The sequence below is a fragment of the Oncorhynchus kisutch genome, linkage group LG15 (assembly GCF_002021735.2).
Source record: "Oncorhynchus kisutch isolate 150728-3 linkage group LG15, Okis_V2, whole genome shotgun sequence".
NCBI classification, from domain to species: domain Eukaryota; kingdom Metazoa; phylum Chordata; class Actinopteri; order Salmoniformes; family Salmonidae; genus Oncorhynchus; species Oncorhynchus kisutch.
The window spans coordinates 46,698,178-46,712,793 of record NC_034188.2 but is presented as its reverse complement, the minus strand read 5'-3'; the positions used below and the strand labels follow the sequence as shown (position 1 = coordinate 46,712,793).

General features: G+C 40.9%; 1 protein-coding gene across 3 annotated transcripts in view; it reads left to right on the top strand.

The window, feature by feature from the left end:
• Positions 1–14,616, top strand: part of LOC109906302 (beta-1,3-glucosyltransferase) — a 132,918-nt gene that overhangs the window by 42,507 nt on the left and 75,795 nt on the right. For all 3 annotated transcript variants that reach the window (XM_031790362.1, XM_031790360.1, XM_020503949.2), the window contains one exon: positions 4,626–4,665. In XM_031790362.1, the coding sequence (XP_031646222.1) occupies positions 4,626–4,665 (40 nt within the window). The remainder of the gene's footprint in view (positions 1–4,625; positions 4,666–14,616) is intronic.

Sequence of the window (14,616 nt, the reverse complement as noted above, 5' to 3'; positions counted from 1 at the left end):
CCTAGAGAGAACCCAGGCTCTGAGGGGTGGCCAGTCTTCTTCTGGCCATGCCGGGTGGAGATTATAACAGTACATGGCCAAGATGTTCATAGATGACCAGCAGGGTCAAATAATAATAATCACAGTGGTTGTAGAGGGTGCAACAGGTCAGCACCTCAGGAGTAAATGTCAGTTGGCTTTTGATAGTTGATTATTCAGAGTTAGAGACAGCAGGTGCGGTAGAGAAAGAGAGTCGAAAACAGCAGGTCTGGGACAAGGTAGCATGTCCGGTGAATAGGGTAGGGTTCCATAGCCGCAGGCAGAACAGTTGAAACTGGAGCAGCAGCATGTCCAGGTGGACTGGGGACAGCAAGGAGTCATCAGGCCAGAGAGAGAATTAGAGGGAGCATAGTTAAATTCACACAAGACACCAGATGAGACAGGAGAGATACTCCAGATATAACAGACTGACCCCAACCCGCCGACACAAACTTTTGCAGCATAATTAATGGAGGCTGAGATAGGAGGGGTCGGGAGACACTGTGGCCCCGTCCGACTATACCCCCGGACAAGGCCAACCAGACAGGATATAACCCCACCCACTTTGCCAAAGCACAGCCCCCACACCACCCCCACCCCCACACCACTAGAGGGATATCTTCAACTACCCTGAAACATGGCCGAGTATAGCCCATGAAGATCTCCCCCACGGCACGAACCCAAGGGGGGCGCCAACCCGGATAGGAAGATCACGTCAGAGACTCAACCCTCTTAGGGATGGCATAGAAGAGCACCAGTAAGCCAGTGACTCAGCCCCTGTAATAGGGTTAGATAGGCAGACCATTCCATAAAAATGGAGCTCTAACGGAGAAAGCCCTGCCTCCAGCTGTTTGCTTAGAAATTCTAGGGACTATGGAGGCCTACGTCTTGTGCCCGTAGCGTACGTGTAGGTATGTACGGCAGGACCAAATCGGAAAGATGGGTAGGAGCAAGCCCATGTAATCCTTTGTAGGTTATCAGTAGAACCTTGAAATCAGCCCTCCTTAACAGGAAGCCAGTGTAGAGAGGCTAGCACTGGAGTAATATGATCAACTTTTGGGGTTCTAGTCAAGATTATAGCAGCTGTGTTTAGCACTAACTGAAGTTTATTTAGTGCTTTATCTGGGTACCCGGAAAGTAGAGCATTGCAGTAGTCTAATCTAGAAGTGACATCATTTTTGGACAAAGTTTCAGATTTTTGAAATGTTACGTAGATGGAAAAAAAGCTGTCCTTCAAACAGTCTGTATGTTAGTCAAGAGAGATCAGGGTCCAGAGAAACGCTGAGGTCCTTTACAGTTTTATTTGACCATGTTTCATCGAAATGTACAGCTGTGTATCGTCCATATAGCAGTAAAGCTAACATTATTTTCCCAAATGACATCACCAAGAGGTAAAATATATATTGAAAACAGTAGAGGTCCTAAAACGGAACCTTGAGGAACACCGAAATGTACAGTTGATTTGTCAGAGGACTAACCATTTACAGAGACAAACTGATATCTTTCCGACAGATAAGATCTAAACCAGGCCAGAACTTGTCCGTGTAGACCAATTTGGGTTTCCAATCTCTCCAAAAGAATGTGGTCATCGATGGTATCAAAAGCCGCACTAAGGTCTAGGAGCACGAGGACAGATGCAGAGCCTTGGTCTGACGCCATTAAAAGGTAATTTACCACCTTCACGGGTGCAGTCTCAGTGCTATGATGGGGTCTAAACCCAGACTGAAGCATTTCGTATACATGGTTAGTCTTCAGGAATGCAGTGAGTTGTTTTGCAACAGTTTTGTCTAAGATTTATTAGAGGAATGCAAGATTTGATATAGGCCTATAGTTTTTTAAATATTTTCCAGGTCAAGGTTTGACTTTTTCAAGAGAGGCTTTATTACTGCCACTTAGTGAGTTTGGTACACATCCGGTGGATAGGGAGCTGTTTATTATGTTCAACATAGGAGGGCCAAGCACAGGAAAAAGCTATTTTTCAGTAGTTTATTTGGAATAGGGTCCAGTATGCAGCTTGACGGTTTCGAGGCCATGACTGATTTCATCAATGTTTCAAGAGATATAGTATTAGAAAACTTGAGTCTCTCCCTTGATCCTAGGTCCTGGCAGTGTTGTGCAGACTCAGGACAACTGAGTTTTAGAGAAATATGCAGATGTAAAGAGACGTCCGTAATTTGCTTTCTAATGATCATGATCTTTTCCTTAAAGAAGTTCATGAATTTATCACTGCTGAAGTGAAAGCCATCCTCTCTTGGGCAATGCTGGTTTTTAGTTAGCTTTGCGACAGTAACAAAAAATAATTTAGGATTGTTCTTATTCTCCTCAATTAAGTTGGAAAAATAGGATGATCGAGCAGCAGTGAGAGCTCTTCGATACTGCACGGTACTGTCTTTCCAAGCGAATCAGAAGACGTCCTGTTTGGTGTAGCGCCATTTCTGTTCCAATTATCTGGGATCTTTCTTCAGAGCTCGGGTATTTTCTGTATACCAGGGAACTAGCTTCTTATGACAAATGTTTTTTTGTTTTTGGGGTGCGTCTGCATCTAGGGTATTACACAAGGTTAGGGTTTTCTTTAATGGAAGCTTCTTTAATGTCAAACATGTCAAGTGGGTTGTACCACAGGGCAGCTCTCTAGGCCCTCTATTTTCTATTTTTGCCACTGGCATTAAACAAAGCATGTGAGTATGCTGATGATTCAACCATATAAGCATCATTAACCACAGCTAATGAAGTCACTGAAACCATTAACAAAGTGTTGCAGTCTGTTTTGGAATGGATGGCCAGTAATAAACTGGTCCTGAACATCTTTAAAACTAAGAGCATTGTATTTGGTACAAATCATTCCCTAAGTTCTAGACCTAAGCTGAATCTGGTAATGAATGATGTGGCTGTTGAACTTGTTGAGGAGACTAAATTGCTTGGCGTTACCTTAGCTTTTAAACTGTCATGGTCAAAACGTATAGAATCAATAGTTGTAAAGAGTCTGTCCATAATAAAGAGATGCTCACCACACGCCAAAAATCAAGTCCTGCAGGCTCTAATTTTGTCTTACCTTGATTAGTGGGCGGCAGGTAGCCTAGTGGTTAGAGCGTTGGACTTGTAACCAAAAGATCGAAAATCGAATCCCCGAGCTGACAAGGTAAAAATCTGTCGTTCTGCCCCTGAACAAGGCAGTTCACCCACTGTTCCTAGACCATCATTGAAAATAAGAATTTGTTCTTAACTGACTTGCCTAGTTTAATAAAGGTAAAATAAATAATAACAAATTAGTGTGTGGTCAAGTGCTGCAAGGAAACACCTAGTTAAGCGACAGCTGGCCCAGAACAGGGCGGCACCTCTTGCATTGTAATCAGAGGGCTGATTTTAAATGTTACGCATGCCAGTCTCTCTTGGCTAAGTGTTGAGGAGAGACCTACTGCATCACTTTTTATTAGAAACATTGTGTTGAAAATATTCTAAGAATCAGGGGATGGGATGATATAATATACAAGTAATATATAGGCTATTCATCTCATATAAGGCAGTCTGAGGATGTTAGCATCTCTCCTTAGAAACGAGCTTCAGAGGAAAGCAGTATGAAGATTGAGAAACCCATGGGCCTGACAGACTTCAGCTACTGAGCCCAATTAAAGCCAATGTCTTTTTATCCACCAATGGCACTGAATTAAATCAGCTCTGGATGTATCTTGTCTTCCGATGCATAAATCTGTGTCTCACTCTGATCACACCCAAATCTGACAACACAAAGTACATGCAAGTGAACAAGCATCATGGAAGATGTATCATTCTTTTGCTGCCTGCCGCTTGTCTTCAATCTTAGCATCCTATTATTCAAATGCCTCTGCTATATACAGTACTTGTTAGACTCATATTAAGGTTTGATGAATATTATAGGGAATGAAGGGAATAGGGAGACGCAAGTGACAGGTGAGTCAAAGGGAGGTTCTGTTGTGACGGGTCAGGCAGCAGCTCAGCCAGGGTTAGGACATCTCTCTCTATGAGCTAAATGAACATCTCTGGTCGGTGTTGTTCTAATAGTTCTTAGTGGTCATCTCCCGAGAGAGGGTAATAGATGGCTTTCCTCTGATGGCTCCGTTGACTGTCCTCACCCCTCCCCTGGTTGCCCCGGTGATGCCAAAACGAGGTGCCACACCCGCCTCACTTTGAATTTATGACTTGTTTAAATTGTGCTCCTCTCCAAAGGGACCTGCCGAGCCCAGGAAGGGAGTAATTGTTAGTCTAGAGGTAGTCATAAATCAAAACATTTCTTACTCTCTCTCCTCATTATCTGTTACCACTCTGCTTTTGCTGCAGAATTCCTGAGACTTACCAGAACTGTAGGCTATACAGTCTTCCTTCCTCCCCAAAGACTGAAACATGTCTTCTTCTGAAAGATGGGAGGTGAAAAGACTCTTCAAAGCTGTGATTGATTTCCTCATTCTTCCATGGCAGCTACAGGTTGACAGCCACTGTGCAGGAATTGCTCTCTGACTGTGTCTTAATTGAGCCGAGTGCTGGTTTGTTTTGTTACATTCAATTGAAAAGTCAACCGTGCCAATAGGCCTCTTAATAAGTCTTTCCCTATCTCTCTCTCTCTCTCTCCTCAGAACCTAGATGCAAATGAAGTCCTCGATGACAGCCAACCTGGTGAGTCTCATTGATTATTCCCCATTCAGCTAGAAATGGTTCAATAGAAAGGACCACTTTTAAAGATGCAGTAAGTATGAATTTATTTAGCTGCTTGCTAATCAAATCTTCTGAAATGTCTCACTTGATTCAACCAATATTGTATACATTATGATTGCACTGAACAATACCTATTTACCTGTTGTTATAAGACAATGAAGTACAAAACGAAAGTGAAACAACGGAACTGCCCACTTCCTGAATCAGATGCCCATAGGGGGTGAAAATGAAAACCAAACCCAATTGCAATTACAATGTTTCTAATACACTAACCTGACCCATCACTAACAGTGATCAGGCTTCATTGAACAAAGTGATTTCTCTCCTGGAAAAGCTTCTCTCAAACCAGGAACATTTCACTGTACGGACAATTTATGTTTCACGAGAGCCCAAGCAATTCCCCAGTGTTTCTCCAGATCAAATATGAAGACATTACACATCTCCAGTCAGAACAGGCCTTGCACAAACTTTTTCCCCCTGGCACATTTTCTGGCTAGTGCCTACATTGCCTTCATTGCCTTCATTGTTGTTTTCCTTACAAATTATAACTTTGCACATGTGTGCGTTCCTATCAAAGTAAGTGCCTTTTTTCTGTATATCGTGTTGTCGTTTCTACGGTAGCATACTATATGCTACATTCACAAAGTATTCAGACCCCTTTTCCACATTTTGTTAATTTAGTCTTATTCTAAAATTTATAAAATCATTTTTTCCCCCTCATCAATCGACACACAATACCTCATAATGACAAAGCACAATTTATTTTGCAAGTGTATAAAAATCTGAAATCACATTTAAATAAGTATTCAGACCCTTTACTCAGCACTTTGTTGAAGCAGCTTTGGCAGCGATTCAGCCTAAAGTCTTCTTGGGTATGACGATACAAGCTTGGCACACCTGTATTTGGGGAGTTTCTCCCATTCTTCTCTGCAGATCCTCTCAAGCTCGGTCAGCTTGGATCGGGAACGTCGCTGCACAGCTATTTCCAGGTATCTCTGGAGATGTTCGACCGGGTTCAAGTTTGGGCTCTAGGTGGGCCACTCAAGGACATTCAGAGACTTGTCCCGAAGCCACTCCTGTGTTGTCTTTGCTTTGTGCTTAGCGTCATTGTCCTGTTGGAAGGTGACAATTCGCCCCAGTGTAAGGTCCTGATCCCTCTGGAGCAGGTTTCATCAAGGAACTCTCTGTGCTTTGCTCTGTTCATCTTTCCCTTGATCCTGACTAGTCTCCCAGTTCCTGCCGCTGAAAAACATTCCCACAGCATAATGTTCACCTTTTATGCTTGAGAGCTATAATACAATAGCTCCGATGAGGGTAGGTCTCCAGGAAGCTGAGCTCTGGGGGAGCTCTGGCCGTCTGCCGGCTTGCTCACTCAACTGGGTCGGAAACAAAAGAAGACGAAAGCAACTTTATAATGCCCTAATTTGGCACTTTAGCCGAGTGGAAACGCACACAGACACTTATCTGAACAAATCAAACTATCTGGCACTTCCATTGTTATTTGCTCTGTCACACCAGGGAGGCTAAACTAGTCTGACAGCGAAGGATATTGTTTGTGGGGTTGGAATTCGAGAAACTGCTAATTGCAGGGGCACAACTTTCACTGGGGATGGGGGGTTCAGTCAATTTGGATTTAAGACCGCGTGGACACCACAGAGCAGGCTGACATGCTTTGTGAAGGCAAAGCTTCTGGAAGGCTGGCTGGACCAGCACGGGGGAGTTGAGCATAGTTCAATGTGTATGGTGCGCTCTTTCACCTTAAAAGGAAGCAGAGCAGAAACTGGGTACTCTTTAGTTGACTGATGTACAGTTGAAGTCGGAAGTTTACATACACTTAGGTTGGAGTCATTAAAACTTCTTAGGGATAGGGGGCAGTACTTTCACGTCCGGATGAAAAGCGTGCCCAAAGTAAACTGCCTGCTACTCAGGCCCAGAAGATAGGATATGCATATTATTAGTAGATCTGGATGGAAAACACTCTGAAGTTTGTAAAACTGTTTGAATAATGTCTGTGGGTATAACAGAACTGATTTGGCAGGTGAAACCCCGAGCACAATCCGCCCTGGGATTTTTTTTTTTTTTTAGGTCAATCTGTTTTCCATTAGGTTTCTATGGTAAACCCTTTTTAATAGGAATCTGCTTGCAGTTACTATGGCTTCCACTAGATGTCAACAGTCTTTAGAAATTGGTTGATGTTTTTCTTTTGAGAAATTAAGAAGTAGCCCTGTTCTTTCCATGTGTCACTCCAGGTGGACCTAGTCTTTTGGTGCGCGCGACCTGGAATGCACTTCACTTTGTTTTCGTCCGGTATTGAACACAGTTTATCCCGTCTTAAATTTGATTGATTATTTACGTTTTAGGATACCTAAATTTGGATTAGGGATGTTGTTTGAAATGTTTGGACCAAGTTTACAGTTAACTTACATGACTTTGTAGTCATATTGGGCGTGTTGGAACCGGTGTATTTTCTGAATCAAATGCGCCAAATAATCTGACACTGGGACTGGATTAACAAGAAGTTAAACTTCATTTTGATGTATTACACATGTATGTTTTCCAAATTTTTATTATGAGTATTTCTGTTTTTGAATTTCGCGCCCTGCAATTTCACTGGATGTTGTCAAATCAATCCCTGAAATGAATCATTCTCTCTACTATTATTCTGACATTTCACATTCTTAAAATAAAGTGGTGATCCTAACTGACCTAAAACAGGGGATTTTTACTAGGATTAAATGTCAGAAATTGTGAAAAAACTGAGTTTAAATGTATTTGGCTAAGGTGTATGTAAACTTCCGACTTCAACTGTAGCTGGCAAGGAAACTACTGTTTAACTTCACAGAAAAAATACTAAACTAGTGTTTTTTTTTCAGTGCTGAGATAGTATTTTTTTATTTGATTTAACCTTTATTTAACCAGGAAGGGCTCATTGAGATTAAAATCTGTTTTTCAAGAGTGCCCTGGCCAAGATAGGCAGCACCAAGTCATTACTAAAAAATTACAGACAGACATCATGAAAAACTACAAGTAATCAAGTAAAAACCATTGAATTCACAAGAGTATAAACAGCAAATTAAAAACATTGACAGGTCAGGGAATCAGCCTCAAAATCCTTCATCAGTGATTTAAAAACACCAATCGGGACAAGTTATTCCAGTTCAAAAGTATTTTGTAAGGCGTTCCAAGACGATGGCACAGAGTACATAAAAGCCCTTTTACCAAATTCGGTTCGGACATTTGGAACAGTTAGCAGGATAAAGTCAAGCGAACGAAGAGAGTACCCACCACATTTCTGAACAATAAAAATGCACAAATAAAAAGGTAATAAACCCAAAATGGCTTTGTAAATAAAAGTATACCAGTGACTGAGCCTACGAGTGACTAGAGAAGGCCAGCCAGCCCTGGTATACAAAGTGCATTGGTGCGTAAGGGTTTTGCAGTTTAAAATAAATCTCAAAGTGCCATGGTAAAAAGTGTCAATTGATCTCAAACACTGAGTGAAAGCATTCATATATAAAATATCCCCATAGTCTAGTAAAGGCATAAATGTAGCTGATACTAGCCTCCTAGTAACTGACATATAAAGTTAGCTAATGTATTATACCCTCTTGACTGAGGTGAATGAATAAGCTACACTAGCGAGTAGGTACCACAGCCAAGTCATCTCTTGACTCTAGTTATCTGTCAGATAGCGATTTGAGTTGGCTATTATTACTAACAGCTGTTGTTGGAACAGAAATGTTTTGTAGCATTTGTTTTTCCCTTTTCAGAAGTAAATGAACTTGGCTAGCTTTCGCCAGTTGATGTAATTTGGCTAACGTTAGCTATTCTTTTTGCCTATATTACAGTAAACCTGAATCAAATGATGAAACCATCGGCCAACAATTGAAGATTGATATTCTGACGTTTTTTCCGTGCAATGTGAGTTTTATTAGTCAGAATGGCAATGTAACGTTATTGATCTGTCAGTTTCCCTAGCTAATTACCTACTTTTCACACTGACACAGTAATAAACAGCTGTAATGTTACAGATTTCACTGTCATGATGCACAGTAGAGGTCTGCGCTGGACCGATTTCTTTATCCCGCTCCCACCCGCACCCGCTGGCCTTCTGTCTGACACCCACACACTACCGCAAGAACTGGTCCCAAACCCAACCGCAGTCCCGCAATGTTATTTTAGGCATATGTGACGCAGCATTCTTGCCAGCCATGGTCCCAGCAATGTTACACAATGTTACGCCTTATAAGTAATATCAAATGCACAAAATCAACTGAAGAAATTCAAATACCAGAGATTCTTACATAGCCCTTATATTATATTACTGGTCAATATCAGCCAATATGCTATATGTAGTTTGAAGAGAGCAATGCTGGAGAGTTGTACTTTCTCTTGAGCTATTTTTACAGCCTACATTTTAGGAGATGTAAGGTTTTTAGATTGAGAAATATGGGTGAAAAGGGCCTAGGCAATGAAGTAAGCTATGGTCTAATTATAGGCCTATTTAGGAAGTACATTTCCTTGGAAAGAGAACTGTGCTGTGCTTCTCTGCTCATGCATAGGCTACATCCTACTCTATTTAATTGAGACCACACACACCTGATCTCGCAGGTAGCTAATGAACTGGAAGCAGCAAGAATAACGACAGCGACACTTGCTATATTTAGCATAGTCCTATAGGATATAGCCTATCTTTTAGGAGGACAATTTGCAGGCAGAGACAAATCAATGGGTAATCAATATTTATTTAAAATGAAAAAGTGCGTTGCTTGCTCACCATAGTAGTCTAAACTCTTGTAAAATCAACAAAAAAAGAAACATCCCTTTTTCTGGAACCTGTCTTTCGAAGATAATTCGTAAAAATCCAAATAACTTCACAGATCTTCATTGTACAGGGTTGAACCATTAGGGGGCGCTATTAAATTTGGATGAAAAACGTTCCCGTTTTAAACAAGATATTTTGTCACGAAAAGATGCTCGACTATGCATATAATTGTCAGCTTTGGAAATAAAACCCTCTGATGTTTCCAAAACGGCAAAGATATTGTCTGTGAGTGCCACAGAACTGATGTTACAGGCGAAACCCAGATAAAAATCCAACCAGGAAGTGCCGCATTTTTTGAAACCGCCTCATGCCAATGACTCCTTATATGGCTGTGAATGAGCTACAAGGTGTCTAAAGAATTGTGACGTCTTTTTAGGCATTTCCATTGAATAATGGCCGTAAGGGACCATATATAGCATGTGGTCACATGGTGTCTCCCGCAGAAAATACTGAGGTAGCCATTTTTCCAATCGCTTCTTATGAGAAACCAATTGCCTCGGCGGATATATTATTGAATATATATGTTAAAAACACCTTGAGGATGGATCCTAAACAACGTTTGCCGTGTTTCTGTCGATATTATGGAGCAAATTTTGAAAAACGTTTGGTGTTTTAGTTGCAGCATTTTCTGGTCGATTTCTCAGCCAAGCATGATGAAGAAACGGAAGCTATTTCGCCTACAAAAATAATATTTTTGGAAAAAAGGAACATTTGCTATCTAACTGGGAGTCTCCTGAGTGAAAGCATCCGAAGTTCTTCAAAGGTAAATGATTTAATTTGGTTGCTTTTCTTATTTTTGTGAAAATGTTGCCTGCTGCCAGCAGAGCTAGCATAGCATTATGCAATGATAAACTTACACAAATGCTTGTCTAGAGTTGGCTGTAACGCATATTTAGAAAATCTGAGATGACAGTGTTGTTAACAAAAGGCTAAGCTTGTGTTTGAATATATTTATTTCATTTCATTTGTGATTTTCATGAATAGGAAAAGTTTCTAGGGGTATTTATGTCCGCTGCGTTATGCTAATGCGTTTGAGGCTATGATTACGCTCCCGGATACAGGATTGCTCGTCGCAAGAGGTTAAACACTGTTTCCCATACTTGTTCAATGAACCATTAATAATTCATGAACATGCACCTGTGGAACGGTCATTAAGACACTAACAGCTTACAGACGGTAGGCAATTAAGGTCACAGTTATGAAAACCTAGGACACTAAAGAGGCCTTTCTACTGACTCTGAAAAACACCAAGAAAGATGCCCAGGGTCCCTGCTCATCTGCGTGAACGTGCCTTAGACATGCTGCAAGGAGGCATAATGACTGAGGATATGGCAAGGGCAATAAATTGCAATGTCCGTACCGTGAGACGCCTAAGACAGCTCTACAGGGAGACAGGACGGACAGCTGATCGTCCTCACAGTGGCAGACCACGTGTAACAACACCTGCACAGGATCGGTACATCCGAACATCACACCTGAGGATATGGCAAGGGCAATAGGACTCTAGGACTTGAATCGTGTTAAGTTTGCTGAAAATAAATGCAGTTTACAGTGAGGAATTTGTTATTTTTTTGCTGAGTTTATGTTCCCATATTGCCTTTTCCTTTTCAATGATGATTACATTTTTTGATTGCACTTCGACTCACGTTGGTTGAGTGCCCTCCACTTTTTTCCATTGTCAACATTTATTTACAGACAGTGTAGTAAACTACAGTGTAATCATATTGAAGTTAACTGCCACATGATTCTCCGCCTATGTAGGCAGCCTACTCGATTTCAATGAGACCACACATACTAGGAACACTTGAACTCTCATGCCCAGCAAAAATGCAGACTGCGCTGCAATGATCTCTGTTGGGACCCACAGCCCTCTAGTGCAGTCAGTACACAACACTATGCTCATCATGTATTAGCAGGATCAGATGATGACAGGGGTCCCAGCAGGATAAGACAGCCAGGGGAAGACCAGTCGACCGAGGTCAGGTGAATTTAGCTGTATATTAAAAATATCAGTGAATGACACAAAGTTCCATCTTGAATTGATGGGTAGCTAGAGGAAAGCAGTTTAAACTTAAAGCTACAGTCTGGGATCTGGGAATAATCGTAAGTTCAATTATTGAACAACTGATCATATTATTGGATAATATGATGTATAAATGTACACCAAGGTAATCATTTGTCATGCTTCATCTTAGGAGGATCATATGACGGTTTCAGCAGGGTCAGGCAGCCAGAGAAGACCAGTATGACGGAGCTGAGGTCGATTTTTGCAGATACAACACTTTATTCTCTCTGTGAAGAAAACTTTAGATAAGCCAGAACCTATTTTAAGGCAAACCTCCAAAGTTGATTTCCAAACTGTATCAAGGCTTTTCCCGATGACACAAAACATGTAAAAACAAATTTGAGGAAGACCTGGTATAAGCTGTTTGAATGCCCAGTCATGTTCATGTAATCTCAGACATAAATTACTGCAGTTTAAGGCCATATGCCAGTGAAACTGAATTACATGGACTCCGAAATGTCATTCCTCTGCTGAAGTGTAAACACAAAAGCGGACCAATTTGCATATGTTATGGTCTTGTGAAGGCTGGCGGAATTCTGGCAAACAGTATGTTCTTTTATCTCTGCATGTCTGTTTTTGTTTGCTTGGAAATGTTGATACTGGAGACTTATCTGAAGAAACTGTGTAACCAAGCAAATATAACGGCAAAGAAATGCATTTTCCATGAATTGGAAGGTTGGTTATCCTCCCACAATGTCAAGTTATGTATCACTAGCTTTGATTTATTACAAGATTTCAGATATACTGGGCAACTTTCATAAGGTCTGGATGCCGAATATGGAATACATTATGACTGAAGGAGTCTGTATTGAAAACATGCCTACTTCAGGGGAGATACCTATTTAAGCAATCCCTAGCTGCTGGGCTGCTGAGTACTTGCCCTGTGGCTTGTCACTTTGGCCTTGGTCTAACACACCCAAAACTAATAAATGTATGTTTCACTAGGATCCTGAAGCTGTGTAGGGTGTGTGGTTTGGGGCGCTGCATGGTGGTGGACTCCTAGGGACAGGACAGTGCGAACCAGCTATATTGTGTGCAAGTAAAATAGCTCTACAGTACAGTCGTGGCCAAATATAAATTTTCACAAAGTCTGCTGCCTCAATTTGTATGATGGCAATTTGAATATACTAGAATGTATGATGGCAGTTTGAATATACTCCAGAATGTTATGAAGAGTGATCAGATGAATTGCATGCAAATGAATTGAATCCCAAAAAACATTTCCACTGCATTTCAGCCCTGCCACAGAAGGACCAGCTGACATCATGTCAGTGATTCTCTCGTTAACACAGGTGTGAGTGTTGACGAGGACAATGCTGGAGATCACTCTGTCATGCTGATTGAGTTAGAATAACAGACTGGAAGCTTCTAAAGAAGGGTGGTGCTTGGAATCATTGACAGATCATGTGAAACCTAAATAAAGTTCACCTGGTAATTGGTTGCACAAGATCTTATTTAGGGGCTTCATAGCAAAGGGGGTGAATAAATTAAAAATTTCACTTCACCAATTTGGAATATTTTGTGTATGTCCATTACATGAAGTCCAAATAAATAAAAATAAAAATCGATTTAAATTACAGGTTGTAATGGAACAAAATAGGAAAAACGCCAAGGAGGATGAATATTTTTGCAAGGCACTGTATTCCACCTCAGTTTCACTTCCATTCACTAAACTCTACTAATCAACTCAATCAATTGATATTAAGTAAGCACTTGTGAGATGCAAGGCTCCCCTGCCCACTGCTCAGCCTCTGAATGACAAGAGAGACTAAAATTAGTTCACAGGTAACACACAAAGATCAGCCCCAAAATGAATAACAAAGACTTCTGTGTTTGGGAGAAATTGTGCTCTTGTTTCTTTTCTCTCTGGTATTCAAGATAATTTAAACAGTACTTTATGTTGCCCTCTCCTACTAGCTGCAATTACATTATAGGCAACAGGATTTTTTAAATACATAACCAGGTAAAGTTTTGGACACACCTAATCATTCCACGGTTTTTCATTATTTTTTACTATGTTCTACATTGTAGAATAATAGTGAAGACATCCAAACTATGCAATAACACATATGGAATCATGTAGTGACCAAAAAAAAGTGTTAAACAAATCAAAATATATTCTTCAAAGTAGCCACCCTTTGGCTTGATGACAGCTTTGCTCCATCTATCTCTCTGATTTGAACAGACACAGGCCACTGACCTATAAATCTCAGCAGTTGCTAAAGGCTTTCTGCTGTGCAATGCGAGTCGGTTAGGCTAATGAAGATACTGCTAGGTAGTGTTACTTCCCCGGCAGAGTACCATTGCAGAGATTAAAGAGGAACAGCCAGAGCGGGGCTTGAGCCAGCAATCCTGCAGTTATAGGGAACATGCCCAATCTACCACCTGTGCTATAAGGGCCGCTTTCTAGGACACAGATTAAGCCTAGTCCTGGACTAAACTTTGTAATCATTGTTTTTTGTTTTCAAGTGAAATGTCTAACTGTTTGAGCAGGGTTTCCCAAACTCAGTCCTGGGTCTGTTTAACAGACCATACGACTCTATGCACAAGGACTACTTTGAACAATTTACACGGAACATTTGACAAAAACACATTTACTTGAGCAATGCAGATGCAAAGTTTGGAAACAGAATGACGGTTTGTGCCATGTGTGTCTTTATTCTGTTACCAAACTTTGCATCGGAGCAGAAAATCGGAGTCCGTGATACTGTGGAATTTCCCCATACAGTACTTACAGACTGATTATTGTTTAACTTCGATTAAGCTGATAATGCGACGAGGGCCTCAGGGTCCACAATAGAGCTAAATCTGTGAGATCAGGATTGATTACATTGATGTACCCTATGAAAATATGCTTCATTCTAATCCTAATGTCTAACACCCATCAGAAATGTGTAAAATGAAATGCAGTAAAAAAAATATTTAAAATAGTGGTTTAACAATGTATTAAGCCAAATATATATTCTAGACAATACACGCATGCTTCTGAAATGTGGTTCACGAGCTCCAATACATTGACTGA